Below are 16,789 nucleotides of genomic sequence, written 5' to 3'. Positions count from 1 at the left end.
TAGACGTACAAAAAGCGTCGGCTTGCTACAATTTTTCATTTGCAGTCGCATGTGTGTATCTTGTTAGTTAAGGAGTAAAGCAAGTAATTAAATCTTCGTTAAAAGTCAAGTGTAGGAGTCTATGTGGTTATGCATCTTTTTATACGCTCGTATTATATCATCTATTGGAAAATTAATGTATAGCTTTAATGTAGCAGCGGCGAGTTGCGTTTTTTTTTAAACCCATAACTCTATAACGTTTTGCTTATTTGATGTAGTGACCTATGTTTACATTGAATTAACAGGGGTGTATGATTTAAAGAAGGGTAAAACACAAGTGGGTCAAGGTAGTTGCTGAGCGAAACTTCCAAAATGGATTTCCAAAACAGAGCTGGTGGAAAGACTGGCTCTGGAGGAGTTGCTTCTTTATCTGATGCTAATCGTGATAGAAGGGAAAGGTTGAGGCAACTTGCACTTGAAACTATTGATTTAAATAAGGTTTGTAGATTTAGCTGTTGTTAAAAATGATATTTTACAGTCGTAATCGTAAGAATACCAGTGTATAATTTTGTAGGCATTTTTCATTTACTACCGAATGCGATAATAAGTCATTACCTTATCACAGCCTAGTTATATGTTTTTTATGTACAATTTATTATTAGTCCCACTTCAATTACCTATAAATTGCTTTCAGGATCCTTATTTTATGAAAAATCATCTTGGCTCATATGAATGCAAGTTATGTTTGACGCTTCACAATAATGAGGTAAGTGGGCTGTGTTGTCAGTGGTGGATATTTCGACGTAACTCAAGTTATGTCAAGCGCTTAAACTACCAGATTGGCAATAAATAACTGTTGAAATTATCTGTCGCAGTATTTTAGTATACAAGGGCGTGTACTTTCATACGCTAGGTTCTGAGTGATGGGCCAACCCTGGCCTAAATCTCAAAATCCATAGTGTCACGCTATAGGGGTTAACCTACATTGAATGGAGTGTAGTATTATATCACCATCTAGATCTGTATACCTGATATTCTTAGGTGATGTTAAAATAAAACAAATATAAAATTTAAATAATGGTTTTAAACTTTAATATCCGGAATGTTTTGTATATTTTGTTCACCTGTTGTGTAATAAGTCCCTTTTTAACTGAGTCTAATTATCATATTATATTTCAGGGTAGTTACTTGGCTCACACCCAAGGAAAGAAACATCAATCCAACCTCGCAAAGAGAGCAGCAAGAGATGCAAAGGAAGCTCCCATCCAACCTGCTCCTGTTAAACCAATGGTGGAAGTGAAGAAGTTTGTAAAGATTGGAAGACCTGGTTATAAAGGTAGGAAAATATACTTGAAAACTAAGGTGTAATGTTAGGAGTGCCCGATGTCACACTATCTCTTAAAACAGGGGTAAGAATGTGAGATCATATCTTTTTACCACCCACATATTACGCCAAAAGTAGGTATTTTATTATATATATATTAATGCATAGTTACCTTTCTGCAGTTTTATACAAATAAATAAAACCCAAAAAGAAGAAAATAAAATAGATAGAGAATTATTTTTATATTTCTTCCAATATTAACATCGAATTAATAAGCTACTTATTATTTCCTAGTCACAAAGCAAAGAGTCCCAGAAACCGGTCAACAAAGTTTATTGTTTCAAGTTGATTATCCGGAGATTGTTGAAACAATTCAGCCTCGACACAGGTTTATGTCAGCATATGAACAACACATTGAACCACCTGATAGAAGTTGGCAATATCTTCTCTTTGCTGCTGAACCTTATGAAACTGTTGCTTTTAAGGTTTGCTATATAAATTTATAAGACAGTTTTTATGTTTTGCCTGTTGTCTGATAGTAATTCTGTATTATGAGCATGAGATGAGAATACTAACATGCTCTTTACTGTTTTTATATTTTTGCTACTTTTTTAATTAAGAGCTGTGTAATGTTTTGTTTCACTGAACATATTCTGATCCCGTTTAACCTCCAATATTACAGGTGCCAAGCAGGGAGATAGACAAGGGCGAGAGTAAATTCTGGACTTACTGGAACAAAGATACAAAACAGGTTAGCTTTATTCTTACCATAACACAAGTATGTATATGGTACAACCAGAAAGCCCATACATTACCGAACTTGGTTATCTTTTCCCAATGAATATAGCATCATTAGCATGTTTGAAGGTAAAAGACAAAGTTATGTTATCATACATGCTATATACCTTGGGTTTTTTTGCACTGTAATATTACTACAAGTACAAGTACAACCAGTTAGTTTTACAAGACTATGTGTCTAACTATCGCAGCCTTCCTTGCAAACCAACATTAACTTTTCTTTGTTTAGTTTTTCCTCCAGTTTCATTATAAGATTGAAATGAGACCTCCTCCCATGATGTCAAACCCCCGGGATCGAATGGATGATGAAGAAAATAATCTTCTTCCTCCAGGAACGCTTCCCCCACCTCCACAGATGGATAACGATGACATGAACTTTGATCACCCTCCAAATTTCCACGACCGAATGCCTTTTAACCCTATGGGACCTCCACCCCCGCAGAATGGGCCTGGGGGTCATATGCCCCCACCTTTTAATTTCAGAGGCCCGCCACCCATGGGTGGGCCCCCAATGATGGGGCAAAGGCCCCCTATGGGACCTCCTATGATGGGAGGTCCACGTATGGGTCACCCTGATGGGTTTATGGATCAAGGGCCCCGGGGTCCTGCCCCACCCCCTCCGCCAATGGCCCCGCCTCCAGATTCAGATGACCCTGAAAACTAGAGAGTTTCGCCTTAAACCCCATAAAGTCTGTCTGTAACATCAATCATTTTTAACTTTGTGATGTAATAAGAAGATTTGTTCACAAACAACAAGTGTAGAAAATATAACGAATTTTGAAGAACTTTGGAACAAAAATATAAAAAAAATGTATTTTATCGACCCCAAACTTGGTATAAAAATGGACCATTATAAAAGGAGAGCGAGATTCTTAAATGTTTTAAAGGGTTGAGTCTGTCACTGTTGGATCCTTTGGATCTAAAAAAACTTTGTAACTCTTGCTGAAAATAGAAAATAAGTTAAGTGAAGGTTTAAGAACACAGTTTCAGCAACCATGGACTGAATTGGTACATGCAGTAAAGTACAGTGGCTAGTATTTGCGTAGGATTTCACCTTTCTGTAATATAAGTTGTAATAGCAGTCACCACTTAGGGCTGCTTGGATAAAATTTGTTTGACAGTCTATGTGAATGAGGTCATTGTCACGGACCTAGGATTTGTGCCAGATTTGGCCTGTTACCCCAGGACCCTTGTATGTGGTATCGTTCAAACGAACGGTGTGTTTGAAGTAAAATATCAAGTATCGTGGTTTGAGGAAGAAGAAAAAGAGATTTTGGATCTTCTTTTAAAAGACATACGGAAGAAAGACTTGGGCCGGTTTTTCCTTATTTTTGGTGACAACTCATTTTCAGTGTTTATTTTTGGCGAAGTTGGTTTCTCTTCAATGATTGTGTCGTTGACTTGTTTAACTTCTAGTTTTTGGCTCTTAGGGTGAAGGAATGATGAGAGAGAAGAGAAGATAACGGTTTCAAACGGTTGGTGCGCTTGCTTACGTGAGCTGTTAAAATAAAAAACTTTGTTAGATACTTCAATAGTAGCAGATTGAACTTTTATATAAAGGAATTACGATGTTGGTTTTTAAATGTAGAAAGTAGGATAAGAATCCATAATGTAGCAGGATATGTGCATTTGGCAGTTATAACCTGATGAGGTTAAATTTACGAAAAACGGAAAAAATGTCAATAGTTAAATAACATTCCAACCGACCGGTCTATACATGAAAACTTCCATTGCAAAATAGAAATCCAATCCCTTCTTTCTTGACTGCTGGTTGTGTACATGTAGTATGAACGATCAGGCATTTTGATGCTGGAAATATAAAGTTACCACTGTTTATTTTGTTATGTATATATAGCTGTACTTTCAGGGCAATGGATAGAGTGAATGTTAACTTATTTATGCTCACTTGCAGGGGCAAACACACTTGTTATTACAAACCTGTTTTGTTTTATTTGATATAAGGAAAAGTTTAAATTTCCAACTTAAGTTGACATGAATTTATAAACCAACCTGAATGCATGTGGACGACCAACATGGTCAGCATCTGCTTGCATTGAAACATAAGACGTCAAGTCCAATATTTTCAAAGGATGTCTGTCTGCAGGTTCATTATAATAACAAAGTTGGTATCCACTTAGTGTGAACCAACGTATGTTCCAAGACTTCACTGATCCTCCCCTCTTGGTCATAAACCCTTGCTTTGTTAGACACTGGAAATAAAAAGTTGGGATACTTGAATGCAGTGCATAGTATTTAGTATTGTATTGCAATAAAATGCAGATAACTAATCTGTGGATAAGAACTTCTGGAAAAATTCTCTTAGTGCTTTTAATCAGGTTCAATATTTTGGGACAATGAGTTAAGCTGTGTTTCAGAAACAGGTTATTCTACAAGGGTGAGGTCCTACCCTATGATATAACAGCGAACTGGGTTTGTTGGTCAGAGTTGCTTTTATTTTTACACGTTAGGTCCTTGTCCAGGACCTGAGTTTTGACCCAAATTTTACCTATTAACTCAGGACTGTTACTTTATCAATGTTAAGTTAAGTATACCCCAGATTGTTCCCACGAGTCGCACAAATTATCAACATCTCGAATCGCTTGCATTGTGATTGCTCTTCTTTGTGTTTCGTTCACCGATGCTGTGACGTCTTCCATCATCTATGACATCACAAGGAGAAACTGTTACTCATCGCATTGTGACATCATAAGTGAATAACCTTTCATTATGGTTTACTCAATGTAAGAAGTTAAAAAGAGCTGCCTTATATCATAGAAGTGATTAATCATACATCACCTACCCATTTATGTATACAAAGAAACCAACCACTCTTATATATCAAAAGTACCATTATGTTTGCTATAACTAGACACTGCAATTTAAGCAGAGACTAAACCAGCATCTGCACTGCCAGTGTTATTATTGCTATTTCAAAGGCTTATCTTTTGATATTCAGCAAAAACCTGTCGGGATAATACATTTACTTGTGTCAGAAAAATCTCCATACTTACATTCATGGCTTGTTCAACAGGGTTACTATCAGGATGACTTTCGTTGGTGAATTTCTTCAGCTCTCTAAGCAAAAGCGGATATTTACAAAGACGTTGAACCGGGGATATTATGAACCCTTCAAGATGAAGAAACTTCCGCGTTTTACTTGCTACACGATTTTTCCAATCCTGAAAATGTTTATTTCGTTTATTTGAACAGCTTAAAATGTTTGAAGAATCCTAAAACTAATACATCTTGGTGTTTCGGTAATGTACCAAATCTGGCCAATATACTAGTTACTGTGGTATGTCTTACCATAGAAACTTACCCATAGATAGTAGGGTAGGGGAAGACGGGACACCTTTTCATTCTATTTTCTCGTCCCATTTGGTAGTAAACAAAGAAAATTCAAAGAAATATAAAACTGTTTTCTTACAGGGTCCATAGACTATTGTTAATTGTTTAAAATACGATGGGGATCTTTGGGTATTATGTGATAAAGTTATCCTATCTTCCCCTACCCACTATACAAGATTATACTTAGTACTAAACTGAATTTATTTACATTGAAGTTAACTCACATTGATAAGTTCCATAATAGCTGGATCTTCTTGCAGTTTATAGCTGATCTTTTGGGCATTATTAAAGTTTGCACAATATTGTCCATATGCTGCAAAATCATTGCGCTGAAAAAAGTGCTAAGCATTAAAGGTTAGCCTATAGTTCACACATCAAATCAGTAATCAGAGAGTAAAGAAAGAAGCATACAATATGTGATTTTATCATTACGTTTAAGAGACCCAATAATGGGGCCCTTAATATCTCAAGAGACCCATTTTGGATTCAAATTATCTAATGCTAACTTTGACTGACTTACATGTTTCATGAATAATTCTCCAATACAGTTTGTGTGGTAAGGATATGGATCCATGGCTTCTTTCAGAGAGGCGTAAAACGTCACATGAAGTTTATGAACCTCCCGTATATTTGATAACATGTCACTCACAGTCTCACTCGTGCATGACGGAATGCTGTCGTCACGTGAACATTTTTGGAGGCTTGGAATCATAACCTAAATAAAAACGCAAAATTAAGTCTTTGTTAACATGTAACGTATTTATCCTCGCCAGGCGGGGCAACGAAATTCAGTGTATCACGGGATTCCGCTGTGCAGTACAGTGGGGTAAGATGGGACACCTTTAGCACATAATATCCAAATATCCCAATCATGCTTTGAACAAATAACAACGGTATATGTGAGCCGATACTTTGAATACTCTTCGTTTATCACCAAATTAGACGAGAAAAAAGAATGAAAGATTTTCCATCTTACCCCAAACTACTATACAGTGTTTTCAACATGATAACAAAGAATAGCTTACGCTATATTAGCAAAGACAGGAAACAGCGGTCGTTAAAACAAACGCTTTCAAGATTAATTGTCCCTGGATTTTCCTAGAGGAAGCAATCAAGGTTGATATCAAATTTCAAAACCTGGTGTTTTGATCAAAACCTTATCATTGCAAATGTTACACAAATTTGTGGAATTGTTTACAGTGTATGTTACATGTGCGTGTTTGCGCGCGTAGGCGACGAATATTGTGAAGTCATACTAACGAGATGAGCGACGCTATATGAGCATAACTTCTGTGAAACATAAGATTTGTTTTTGACACTTGGCAGATTTGAAACCCAACACGGTGGCTTCATGTACCTTTAAAATCAAACTATTTACTCGTTTTAATGAAAAAGTAAATGAAACTTGTTTATCCTCGCGTGGCAAGACAATGTCATGAATGATAGAACAGGTGTTGAATGTTGAATTTAACTTTTCATCCTCTCGTGGCCGAAAAACAACAGTCGTTACACACGTATATACCTTATGCCCACTTACAAGTTACCATATACCTCGTGGAAAAAAAACGAATGCTCTTATCACTTACGTCCACTATAAACTGTAGTAGTTGTGTGTAATCTTCCTCGGTTTCAAGTATTTCCTTCAATACATACATCCTTAATCTTTGTTCATTGGTGAGCAAATGTCCCCTACTATGACCATCGTCCTGGCCCTCAGCTTCACTTATCTGCATGGACCGCATGGTCTTTCGTACAGTTCTGTATTAGAAAGGAAAAATTAGTTAATCTTGTGCATATTTCTCGTTTCATTAGAAGTCTAACTTGGTAATAATTAGTATTCAGCAAACTGTGTTAATGAGTATACGACATTGTTAGAGTGATAGACAAAACACTCCAATACATTTCACCCACTGGCGCACTGAACTCTAAATTCTATAGATAAAAGATAAATCGTACGTTTTTTATCTGCAGTCAAAATATTTAGTCTACTACAGAACGTATCCCAAAGAACGAAGTTAAAACCCTATAAACAATTTCTAACAACGGCAGAAATGCAATCGTTAAGAAAGCACTATCACGCAGCAAATTTGTCAATTTAATCAACAGATAAGTTTATGTCCATTACTCCAGACTGGTCGTGTCACCCCTGCTGATACAAACGCAATATAACGTTTAACATAGACGACAAAACTGCACAGCAGTTGTTTTACTTACGTAGGACCCCCCACTGAGGGCGTGAAGGACTTATCGTTTTCCAATAAATTAAAGTCTATTCTGCAGCCAATGACGTTTTACGCTAATTAGTTTACAGTGGTCTTGGTAAAACAATTATTTTTCTTTTCTATACCATTAATGTACATATAGTAGAATGTGGAATATGGGACACCTTTTTATTCTATTTTCTCGTCCCATTTGGTACTAAACAAAGAACATTCACAGAATTATAAAACCGTTTCCTTACGACCCCTATGACTGTTGTTAATTGTTTAAAACACGATCAGGATATTATTTGCTAAAGGTGTCCCATATTTCCCCACCCTGACTATATCACTAATCCTTACTACCAAAGTTGTATAACCTTTTTTGGCTTAGCAAAACATCTCATTTTGTATTCCTTATCCAACTTGAAAGCTTTGTTTTACGAACAAATAGTTGACTTTATTTCATTTCTGTGGTCACAGTAACGAAGGTCGGAGTATCATACGAAAGCGAAAGAACTACGGGTAAAATGACAGTCACTATAACACGCTTATAGTTAAAAAAGAAATACAAAAGCTTCTTCGATAAACGGTAGCAATCCTACACTGACCAATATACTCTTCTATATATGTACGTGTGAACGACATAAACATAACCAAGGAAATATCTATATTGTACAATGTGTCTCAAGTTTCCTATACTCAACACAAATAAGTTCCTATTTATTCGGTAAAACGGAAGCCCTACCTAACATCTATCTATACTTTAGCCTTAAATACCCGCATCCTAATCTTGCTTAACACTGTTTTATTTGACAACCTTTTCTTGCGTAGTTTTTACCCTTGCGACTGTCCCTTGCTAATTCTTTTATCTTCGCTGTTTTAGTTAATCTGATCATTATTTTGTATTTAAAGAGATAAGAACATCATCTATTATAAACATATAGAAATGGATAAGAATCTTTAATATTATAGGGTGGGGAGAAGTTACACAAAATTCATATTCACAGATCGACAGTTGGCATAGGCCGTACGCGGATATCATTTTTGTCATGCTTACACTTAACAGTCTGTTATACCCTAACTCGATCGCAGGTTATTCGCCTCTCTCTTTAGCAATATAATACGATGTCTTGAACCTTGCTTGTAGAGAATGCGTGAAAATAAATCAATAAACTGAAAACAGAATTCTTAATCATTTATTATCCATATGCTGTATAGATTACAGCTTTTCGAGATAAAAGCTTCTATAGACCTATAGACTATACCGTCTAAGGCGATTACCTTTGAGGATATAATAATATTTATATTTTACACTAAACATTCCTGTCTGTTGTTTAACGCTACATTCGAGTGGGCGAACTACTGTACTGTAAACAATGCTAACTACAAACTGCGCATAACGCATTTTTTAGCGGTAGTTGGCTCATTAGACAAAAACCTAGAAAATCTTTTCAAATCATTATTCCTTAGAACATGATTCGAAATGTTATTGTGCTAAACACACCAGATTATGTCGTCACCAAAGCAACACAAACCGCGTAAGTTCCGGATCATACTAACAATTCATTATGACGTAACACTGCTTAGAGTTCTATTGTTGGATATGAATTGAAAACAAAACTTCAAATTATACATCTACAACAGTTTTGTCGATTTTAGAGAAAAAAGTTTTAAATTGGCTGACTTATTTAATCTTACTTTCAGACTAACAAGGCCAGACGATCAATTTAATCAATAAATCAATTTAACACACAAATAAATGCCTACTTTTCCCTATCTAATAAAATTTAGACGTCTTCACCAATTTTATGACTTTCTTTTCAATATATTTTACGATATAGACCAACCACATACTTTTTATACAACTCAATTTCCTGTAATAATCCTTCAGCGAGGTCTAAATTTGCATAAAAATTCATAACACTACATATGGCTTTGAAACCTAACTAATGTGTTACAGAAACAATATTCCAACTGAATTTTGACGTAACAGAACTTAACAAATGACGCTTCCAAGATTCCCCGATACGGCGGGTTCGACACGCTTTATTACGTCATAGATCAGTTTAGGAGAATAAACGTAGTTAAAAATTTAAAGAATGTTTAGATTTAGAAAGATTTTAGAAAATAAAAACTTAGTTTGAATTTTAAAAACGCGTAACTGATTATATTCTGTTTTGATCGATAAATCGTAATAATCGATAGGTTTACATTAACGTCAGGGGTTTCTATTACGTAGTTTATGAAAAGCGCTTTTCTTATATGCTATATTACAGATATGGTAGTCGACGTATTCGTGATTTCTGTCAATTTAAAGCATGCCCTGTGAAGTCACTATGTTAAGATTCTTTACTGTGGAGGTCGCCTTATTAACCGAAAGTAGAATATACGAAATTTTCTGGTTAAATTTAAACTAAATCAGAACGATTTTCGTCTCGGTTCATGATAACTGTCCAGTTATAACATACTGTGTGTTTTCGTCTATACACCAGGCACAAATCGTGTATTTTTACATGTACCTCGTGCTTATATTGTAACGTAACAGAATGGATCTTCTTATACCAAACGTGTATCCATATACGTAACACCCCATGCAAACACCCCATGCTCACTTTTAAGCTATAACATGGATATTTTCTTATACACCAAACACATGGTGTATTCATTTACCTCGTGCTTCTCACTGTCGAGTTATACCATATATGTCTTCTTATACACTAGACACGCATGGTGTATTCATTTATCTCATGCCTAGTGTCTTGTTAAACTTAACCCCATAATACTTTAACCGTACAAAAACAGAACGATCGATCATGTCCAGATTTACAGTCCCATACCATACCATATTTACCTTCCCCGTTTCATAATTCCATGCATTACGGACTTTTTGCGTTGAAAGCTCTTGGCCCTTCGTTCTACTGCGCTCTGGGTGCTTTCATGGCTCCCAATACTATTAGCACGACTCCTGCATGGCGGAGTTAACATCCTTGTTATTTAATTTTTACACAAAGATAATACACTTAGTACAGGCACAGGATATCCTATATTTTTTTGATCAAAAATGATAATATTGTTTAAAATAATGTTTGATAAATATTTATTTATACTCTTGCGTTTCTTTCTGTTCTGTTTTCCCCGTCCCATTCGATAGTAAAAATGAATAACAATATTTAACTGTGTCCTTACGACTCTATGACCATATACCATTAAGAAACTAGTTTAAACAGACTTTAAACCATAGTTTAACTTGCATTAACTCCCACATATTAAACAAAGACTAACTTATTCTTTAACGCCCTATATATATACCAGACAATATCCCAAGTCTATATACCAGACAATATCCTATCGATGTTTCGTTTCTTTTAAAACGTGTCATGTTATTTTACATTATACATAAAACGTTAGTATATATCGTTACTTCACGCACGTTTTTCAACGCTAAATTTGTCCTTTGCGATTATACGACGCATGGCGTAATTAACATGTGTTGACTAGGCCAGCATATAAGACGTAATTACGTTTACGTAAGACACGTCGTATTATCTTTATTAAATGTATGTAGCATGTTTTATCCGCGCGTGGCGGGGCAACTACAATTTTTGTATCACGAGTGTTCTGTTTCACACACCTCGTGCCTGCTTACAAGTTACCATGTATGTGGCAACGCATGGAACTTCCCCAGGGACACATATACGCCTACAATGGTAGCAGAGTCGAGCTTCGAACCCGTAAACTCTAAGACTGGAGACAGGCGCGCTATAACCACTGTGCCGGTTAACACTGTTTTAGAATGCTTTTTTACCTCTACGAGAACTCTAAGTGAATTAAGTATTTTATACTCTACCTATTACGTCATAGTGACATCACCTGTTAGTTGAACCAGTGTCTTGACGTCCTCTACTATGACGTAAGAACCACTTCGCTGTTTTCTTACTCACGTTTGTTCCTCGTCTGCTGGAAGATTGGGAAGATGTTCTGCTACGTGGAGCGTATTCTGTGTAAAAAATGAATGCAACTTATTTGTTCTAGTGTGGCAGGGTAACTACAGTATGGTTTTAACACGAGTGTTCTGTTTAATACAACTCGTGCCTCCATACGAGTTGTTTGTGCTTTATTGTTAATTTGTTCTGACAACAGTACCAGCGTTGAGTTTCGAATCCACATCCGGTTCAGCAGATAACCACAGGACAGGTTTTGCATCAAAATATACATCTATCTTCAAAACTCGATTATTTATTGCTGTTTGGACTTTCCAGTATTTTAACTACTGTTTCAAAATGCACACTTATTTTTGTTTGTATCAAAAGTTTGTTGGTTATGCAGCTCTAACAACAAAAAGGTTTGCATGTACCACGCATCTTGTATCGCCCACATGCGCATGTTGAACACTAATGCTATGAATCACATGTTCTATATGTAGTGCGGCTATGGTAGAACCGCATACCTCTACACGGCTAGTTTCACTTCAAAAGCGACCACAGCCGTATCAGAAAAGCCATATATATCCTATATTACAGTTCAATCGTACACGCACCACAGTGGGACATACTCTAAATTCATATGTATATAATATTTAGGTCACCAAATACTTTGATTATAGGAATTCTAGATATAATTGGCCTCTTTTATACGACAAAAACGACTTATGACGTCACAAACCTGGTATAGACAGCAAATTTCCTTTTTCGGTTTCATGATTTGTTGTAGTTTCTATAACTTCTATATCATTGTCGTCGTTTACTGTTGCCATCTTACCCCACAATGCCGAATTCAGTTTAAAAACACAATTCTGAATTCTAAATGCTAGAAACAGCTTACTTTAATAATAATCAAGTTAATGTTTAATCGGCGTCTGATCGACGATCAGCAAATATTACATCATAAGTAACTATTTACTGCGTTCTTTTTTGCCTAAAACCTATTTTGCTGTGCTATTATATGCAACTGAAATTTATATAGGCGTATACTATCAATATACAGTACTTTATACACCATAAAGTCCTATACCTATACTGTTTTAGACGACTGAACTACATAATTATAAAGTCGTTTCAAACCCACACATGCGAATTGTGGGCACACTTTTACATTGCTGGCGGCAACCAGGAAACCACATAAGTTCTGACTTAATATACAACTCATTCAGTTTCGTCACCACTTAGTTGTCATATCTACACTGCTGCGTACGTATAGTGTAACATTCATGATTTTACGGTATCGTGACTAAGGATCGTGATTTACAACTTGGTAGCTGAGTGTTTATATATCTATATATATCTAAAAGGTACTTAACTGTTATACAGACTGTTCGCCACACGAGGATAAATAAGTTACATCATTCATTATCAGTGTACAAAGTTTCAAATGTCTCAGTTGAAACGAGATACTGTTTTCTCAACAATTTGACTCTTTAGTTACCCGCACTTCTCTAGGGCATTGGAGAGACGAATGACTACAATTCCTGTTCTATACTGTTATACAGGTTAGATGGGGAACTTACAGTATAAACTACAATCTCCTATCCTGCTGTACAGGTTTAATGGGAATTTCTAACGTGTATAAAGTAAACCATCTTAATAATAAAGCTTGTATGCCTCAACTACTTTTCATAGGAGGAAGGTATTTGCCTTTACGTCCGGTTCCATGACGTGAAAGGTTTGTGACTTCACATAAACCTCCACATGAACTATACTGTTCTTGAGTCTATACCACGATACCCCATTACATAATAAGTAGTACAGTCATCACAGCACGAGTGGATTTAATTACTGCAAAGTATGTCCAACACATGAACGTCGATTATAGAATATCCATATTTATTGACTGATCTAGTTACATGCTCAACCTAATTCATGAAGAGTTGCAAACTTGTCGACAATAACTGACTAATCTATAATGGAATCCAGGATATGGTTCGTGTGCATTTAGTTTCACAACATATATCCGTGTGGGTGTGAGGCAGTATTTACTCTGCGCCTTTCTCCTTTATTTCCTAGAATCAAATTCCTTTCTCTTTTTTTCCGCCTTACCGGCTCCTATACCTGTAGTTGCCGCCTGGAAACAAAAATTGAAACTTCATGCTTGCCTGGTTGATATATTGTTTAGTTGTCAGCGTCGAAAATGAAAATGTAAGTAAATTTTATGCAAATTTACAACTGATGCGTGATTATATTTTATCGCATGGACAATATAATCCATTTAACGTAGACTAGTATAATATATATGCATATAACAAAAATGTTACCGCCAAATATAAGTTCATCTACTCAGTACTGCATTCACGGCCTATTAATTTACAACATACACCTGTGACCTGTTGCATATTCATAACGTTTCAATGCTTTTTACAAGTCGCTTAACACCCCTACCAAGTGTACAATAATCCGAATATACACACCCACTAGGTGGCAATCAGTAGCAAATCGGCACACCACACTGTTCGGTGCTTCAAATAGTTTAACATCCCCCGTTGGGCTTTTGATTGAGCTGTTTCGTACACATTCGGGACTTAAAGGGGTTTGCACTTTATACTTACCCGGACAAGTTATCCAGGTCCGTAATAACACCGATTATCCTTCTGTTCTATATGACTGAGACGGGCAAGTGGGCTTGGAATTTGGATGTGACTCGGCCCATTGCCTAACTAGTTATTTTATCGTTACATCACGTTGCAAAATTCTGCTGATCCACCGATTTAACTTGGTACATTCCGAACAACAAATAAGGCTTAAAACTTTGGTATGTTTCTACTTATCCTCATATTCATCTCTAGATGAGGCATCTATAGGTATAAGTGCGTTTCAACACTTAAAATATTTCGACAGATACTCCGACCTGCTGTTGTTTTTTCGTAGACCTTTTGAGAAAATTGTTATTTCAGTACCGCCTGTTGTTTTTGTTCTGTTTGTACAAGACACAAAATTTATCACTTCTACCCGTGCCAAGGTTTAATTAGTGTACACTGAAGTAGGATTCTGAGTAATTTGCGTTGTAAGTCAAAAACAGAGCATTTAGCAAAGCAGCTGCTTCCACTTTCGTCGGTGCTTTACTTTCAAAAACCGTGACCATGTACCAGAGGGGACACGCCCGTTATTCAACCTTGATTCGACACTTAGTCGGCCAGGTTTAGCTTCTGCTACAACGGATAACAAAGAACATTTTACTGGCACTAAATGTGAGGCCCACTTACAATCTTCTGAAGCAGTTTACACCTGTTGTACTTACATGTATGCTTTTATGTTTATTTGGTGGCAAAGGCCATATCTTACAATATCGTGCATTATAAATAAACATATACAGTAAGGTGGGATAAGTGGGACATCTTATCATTATATTTTCCCGTTCCATTTGGTAGTAACCAAAGAACATTCAAAGAATTATAAAACCGTATCCCCACGACTTCTATAGACCGTCGTTAATTAAAACCAATAAAGATATTTGAATATTATGTGCTAAAGTTGTCCCGCCTTTCCCCACTTTACCATATATAAGCAAATGGTTTACAAAAAATCGTGCAACAAATATAAATTGGTTTACAAAAATATGTTCTTGCTCTCATTACGCTGTATAGTGTATAGGGTCTGTAGTGTAGAAGCAGCATCAAACAGATTGGTTTAACCTCTTTGGGCAGCAAGACGGAAAAGAGCATGCTTGTGTATACACGAGATAGCTGAGTATATATTGCATACTCTGCATATTTCCCAGGACTTTGTGACAAATACAGCACTTTTAAAGCAACCACAATATTGGATTGAGGTGTGAACGTCACTAATGGTTTGTTACGTCACGGATCTGAGTTTAAAAATCAACAACATTTCATTTACAACGTCGTAGTATGTTTGGTAATGGGAAAATACAATTTCACACGCTCGCATACCATAACTTTTAAAGGTTTGTAAAAGTTCTAACCGCTAGCCACCATTTTTGCTTGCATTTAAAACAAACTGTACTGTTAAATGCAACATATATACTAATGAAAATAATCTGACACATTTGCCCTGGATTCGAACCCAATACCTCTAGGACTACCTCCCTCTATATTTTTTTTAATTAATAACATAAATTACTTCGTAACGAATCGCATTCGAGTGATTTCCGTTTTTTTTTATTAAAAATCGTTTGCATTTTTGGTCTCTTGTACAAAAACATTCCTTGTTGCCATGATTACAAATGTTCCCGGTTGTGCACTCCTAACAATAAATGCTTTTATAAGATTGTTATGTCTCATTTTAGCGGTCTGTACTTTCGAGGTAACTCCCACTTTAATTTGCGATCTAAAGAGATTAAATTAACCCTGTAACGAAGTTACTGTAATTTATCTTTATTGGGTAACTTAAAATGATAAATGTTTTGTTGTTTTAAGGTTAATTGTGCATTTCCCCAGCTGTGGTGTTCGAGAATTTATAGTTTCAGCTTTGATCCTGTAGAAAATCAGCAAAACATCTCGTTTTAGCTCCACCGTTCACTTTGTCAGCTTGATTTTGGTCTGCAGCAAATCAAACAAATTCTCTCCTTGCCTCATTGGCAGAATTTAAAGACTCGACTGTTAAGCCTAACAAAGGGTCTCACGAAAACAAGGGGTCCCATGTTAACAAAACTTTCATGTTTAGTCTTGAGTGAAAATCAAGTATTTTTGTTATGCAGAAACTAAAGCTGGTTTTAAAACTCTGCTTAATAAATTTACTTTTTAATGATTTTGTTTATAAGCTATCCTTGTCCACAGTTGAATAAACTAGTTTAAATTTAAATTACTAAAAAACATTCAAAAGATAAAGTTGTAAACGGACTCGGACTCGAACCGATATACTTCCCGAACCACACACATTCAAAAGATAAAGTTGTAAACGGACTCGGACTGGACTCGAACCGATATACCTCCCGAACCACACGTTTCGCCAGCATGGTTATAACACGAGCTGTATATATCACTCTCATTATCTGAGAGATTTATATGACTGTTGTGGGCCATAAGTCTGCTTTTAATGGCCGGTTGACTTATGATGGCATAAATGTTGTAAAGCCTCTGTGGTATAAACTTAACGATGTAATTTGTTTCGCATCTTACACGTCGTTATTAATAATCGTGCGGTTACACTTCATAGGAGGCAGTTTCGAAGTAAAACGCGAGGGTGCGAAA

The 16,789-nt window shown here is 36.1% G+C and overlaps 2 protein-coding genes across 2 annotated transcripts; one reads left to right on the top strand and one right to left on the bottom strand.

Moving 5' to 3' along the window:
• Window positions 1-255: 255 nt before the first annotated feature.
• LOC149732452 (splicing factor 3A subunit 2-like) lies at window positions 256-2,978 on the top strand. The gene is made up of 6 exons (XM_089882414.1): window positions 256-477; window positions 674-745; window positions 1,159-1,315; window positions 1,598-1,788; window positions 1,986-2,054; window positions 2,331-2,978. Exons 1-6 carry the CDS (start codon window positions 352-354, stop codon window positions 2,763-2,765), a joined length of 1,050 nt encoding a protein of 349 aa, XP_089738540.1. The 5' UTR covers window positions 256-351; the 3' UTR covers window positions 2,766-2,978.
• LOC149732451 (rho guanine nucleotide exchange factor 4-like) lies at window positions 2,812-12,488 on the bottom strand. Its single transcript, XM_089882400.1, has 11 exons — window positions 12,313-12,488; window positions 11,521-11,647; window positions 10,502-10,615; window positions 7,036-7,207; window positions 5,970-6,164; window positions 5,674-5,778; window positions 5,113-5,280; window positions 4,654-4,761; window positions 4,112-4,311; window positions 3,809-3,910; window positions 2,812-3,599 (listed from the first exon to the last, which is right to left on the bottom strand). Exons 1-11 carry the CDS (start codon window positions 12,401-12,403, stop codon window positions 3,338-3,340), a joined length of 1,644 nt encoding a protein of 547 aa, XP_089738526.1. The 5' UTR covers window positions 12,404-12,488; the 3' UTR covers window positions 2,812-3,337.
• Between the last annotated feature and the right edge of the window lie 4,301 nt (window positions 12,489-16,789).

The sequence above is a fragment of the Ciona robusta genome, chromosome 8, assembly GCF_009617815.1.
Source record: "Ciona robusta chromosome 8, ASM961781v2".
In the NCBI taxonomy this organism is placed as follows: domain Eukaryota; kingdom Metazoa; phylum Chordata; class Ascidiacea; order Phlebobranchia; family Cionidae; genus Ciona; species Ciona robusta.
The sequence above is the reverse complement of the archived record's forward strand: the minus strand, read 5'-3'. Positions and strand labels throughout refer to the sequence as shown.